This window comes from Egretta garzetta, unplaced genomic scaffold (assembly GCF_000687185.1).
Source record: "Egretta garzetta isolate BGI_Z169 unplaced genomic scaffold, ASM68718v1 scaffold732, whole genome shotgun sequence".
Taxonomy (NCBI): domain Eukaryota; kingdom Metazoa; phylum Chordata; class Aves; order Pelecaniformes; family Ardeidae; genus Egretta; species Egretta garzetta.
Window position 1 is genome coordinate 905,629 of NW_009259029.1, and position 3,447 is coordinate 909,075.

General features: G+C 41.5%; 1 protein-coding gene across 1 annotated transcript; it reads right to left on the bottom strand.

Annotated features, from left to right (window-relative positions):
- Window positions 1–1,288: 1,288 nt before the first annotated feature.
- On the bottom strand, window positions 1,289–3,165 carry LOC118451871 (helix-loop-helix protein 13-like). The gene is made up of 2 exons (XM_035890249.1): window positions 2,793–3,165; window positions 1,289–1,326 (listed from the first exon to the last, which is right to left on the bottom strand). The coding sequence occupies exons 1-2, from the start codon at window positions 3,163–3,165 to the stop codon at window positions 1,289–1,291; spliced, it is 411 nt and encodes a 136-aa protein (XP_035746142.1).
- Window positions 3,166–3,447: the final 282 nt, after the last annotated feature.

Genomic DNA, 3,447 nt, shown 5'->3' on the forward strand with positions numbered 1-3,447 from the left:
ACATCAAAGCTATGAGGAGAACTAATGAGTATGTTAAAATAAATACATTCTCTTTTATCTAGACCTAGCATCCTACATGCTAAGAAATGCCATGATAAAGTACTTTAAGGCAGAATGGTTTCAGATCTCTGAGTGCACTAGCAGGGTGTTAGAGAAGTGTGAAAGATGTGTGATGACTCTTTACCAAAAAATTGATTCAAAGCCTTTACAATATAGGACTGACAGGGAAAAAAATGCATTCAACAGACAAACACAATGTTAGCTTTAGGGTACACTCAGGTAATACGGGAGAATTATGTCAGAAACAGCTATGGGCTTTTCTTCATGGTTTTATTTTTTGCTAATATGAAACCCCTCATTATTACCATGGCCTGCAGTATCGGATGGCTATTCTGTGAACACAACTCTTTGGTAATCATTTTCCAAGTGTGAACACACTGCTTTGCCTCTACATTTTGTTGCAGGGGGAAAGTGAGTGGCATTTCATGTTGGAAGAGTTTCAGAGCCTTCCTGATTGTTGCTGGAGCAACATCAGGTCACTGGTATTTGCTCAAAAAAATCACAAACCAGAAACATTATTGTAAAAATGTCAAAAGCCAGCTGCTGCCTTTGCATGAGCATTCAAGCTGACATGTGCAAGGGGTGTAGAGGAGAAGGTGCCGAAGTGCTAGCAGTTGTCGGCCTTTTCATACCCAAATGCCTTGGCCTCAAACCTCCCAAAGTTGTTACATTGGGAGGAAGGCATAAGAAATTTCAGAGAGACACACAAACAGGAAGGCCTGTATCTCACCTCCTGAAAACTGGCCTTTTCGTGGTCTCTGTGCTCTAAATCACCAGCGACTTTTACAGTTATGGCCCTGGACATCTTAAGCCAAGCAAATAGGTTGCAACAGGTGGTGCTTAGTTTTTTTCTTGTGATCAGGGGTAGGTTTTTCCACTCACTGGAAATGCGATTTGGACACTGTTCTCACCCAGTGGACAATGAAATGTTGTTGCTGTGATTTGTAATGACACTGATTTTTAATCTGTTTTGTTATTTTCATGCAAGAGCAGTTTATCAGTGTGTGAGAAACTAGAAGAAAGAGAAGCAGAAGGCCCAACACAGCAGTGAAAACCAAAAGAGGCTGAATGCTGGACATGCATCGAGAAAGTGATCTGTGACAGTAAGTTAGGTCATAAGTGCCATGCTTTTGATTGCGATACTGAGAATTCAACAGCCGGTACCCAGCAGACGGGTCATCAGGTTTTGCAATATGTTGCCTTTAAAAATCTTTCTTTTGGATACTGCTTAATCCCACTTTACCCAAGACAGGCGGGCTGTCAGATCTGCACAGAACAGAAGGGAGAAAGGAAAACAAAATAAAGGCATACCTCATGAATTTAAAAACATTTAAATTAGCGTTTTACAAGTCAACTATTCAGCCTCTCCAGAAAAGCAGCCTCATTCATTTAGATCTTTCCAAGTGGAGCTCTTCAGAAATATCAGTTAACTAGAAGCCTGACAAAAGAGGTGACACCTATGAGAGTAATTTGTGTTGTTTTAAAACTTGTTTATTTATTAAAGGTGGAGGTAGCTGGAAAATAAAATATAAATGTTCTCTGTAGTCAAGAGAGTTGTGACCAGGATTCATTTTCCCAGTCATGTAGCTAATGGTAATTAATGGAAAAGGAGAAAAGACTTAATTAACTTTTCCTTTAAAGTAAACTGATTGCTTTTTCCCTGTAGTCTTTGTCCCTTTGACATTTCCCTGTGAAATGAAAGGGGAATATTCTTTGGAATTACTTTTCTCTACTTATGCTGCACTTTTTGAAGGTGATATGCTTCAAGGCCCATTTCCAAAAAGTGACAAAATCCAAAGTAACTTATATTGCAAAGGGACAGAGTTAGAAAGGTGGAAAATTATCATACAATGTGAAGTGCCAGGAACTAATGAAAATCCTCCTTTTCTCCTTCCTGCACTGCCAAGTAACACAAAACCTGTTGCTTTCTATCTGAGACTTGAGGCCCTGTGTTGGGCACTTGGGCTATTTCCCATCTTCACCATATGGTGGGCTGATGAAGCACCATAGGCTGGTGGAAGCAAACACAAAGTTCAGTCCTGCATAAATCAGGATTAAGTGCAAGCCAAATAGATAACAGAATAACACTTTAAATTATATAAATAATTATATAAGCATGTAAATTGCAAATAGGCATTTGCTGCCCTCTACTTTGAAACAAACCTGAAATTTGAATGCACTGTCTTGTTTATCCTGGTTTTCAGTGTTAAACTGTAGTATCTCTGAGAAACTCTTGATTACTTCAACATATACATATTTTAAGAAATGAGGTTCTGTTTATGTTCAAAGCCAGGTGTTTTTCTCAGTCAGGTACAAGCTAAAGAAAACTTGTAAGGAAAATCTCTAAAGGCTGCATCAGCTTGCAGTATAAAAGAACAACTTTGCACAGAATCAGAAAAAGTCTAAAAATACATTCTGAGAATAAACAAAATCTTTAGTCTTGTTTGTAAAAGGAACCATTCCCATGAGGTTAGTAAGTTGGTCTTTTCTTTTTTTTTTTTTTTTTTTTTTTTTTTTTTAGGAAAAAGAACCTCAAATTTAGAAGGCAAGTTTGGATTTTATTTTTTATTGAGACATTACTTAGCTACTCTTTCTTTAAGAGGGAGCTGTATGTTGTCAGAGCCATTTGAATGTGACAAGTGGATGTTCAAAAGCAATCGGACAGGTTCACTCCCAGTGGCAAGACAACGCATCGCTGTGATCCCCGGAAACGCAACCCTTAGTTCACTCACCACTTGTATTCCAGGTTGCCTGCCGTTGGCTTTGCAAACCGTTCTTCAGGCACTGCTCCACGTAGGATTTGGGGTCACACCCGGAGAGGAGGATCTCGCCAAGGAGAGCGATGTAGGCGATGGCCAGCCGGAGCGTGTCGATTTTGGAGAGGCGCTTCTCGTACGGGAAGGTCGGGACGTGGCACCTGAGCTGGTCGAAGGCCGAGTTGATGCTGAGCATCCTCCTCCTCTCGCGGACGTTGGCGGCCTGGCGCTGGGGCAGGCGGCAGCCCGGGAGGAAGCTGTCCAGCCCAGCGTGGGGGTCCGCCTGCTCCCAGAAGAGAAATTCTGGAGGGAGGTCCTCCTGCTCGAGGCCATAACACAGTTCCTCCATCCTCTCCACCAGCCTGAAGCAAGCTGACGGAAATATTTACAACTCCGGACTAAACTGATTATTAGGAAAAGGAGGTTCTAATTTCCTTAATACCCCCAAAAAATCGGGGGCAGAGAGTCCTGGTTGCTTCCTTGGGGACAACTATCACAAAAGTTTCCCCAGTTGCAAATCCAGGCGGGATTCATGATTTAAATGCTTCGTGTCTCCTCAGCAGGGGAACGATCCTATTCTTCTCCTCTCAAAACTAATTAGTACACGTGCTTCTCTTTTTATTAGCTGTTG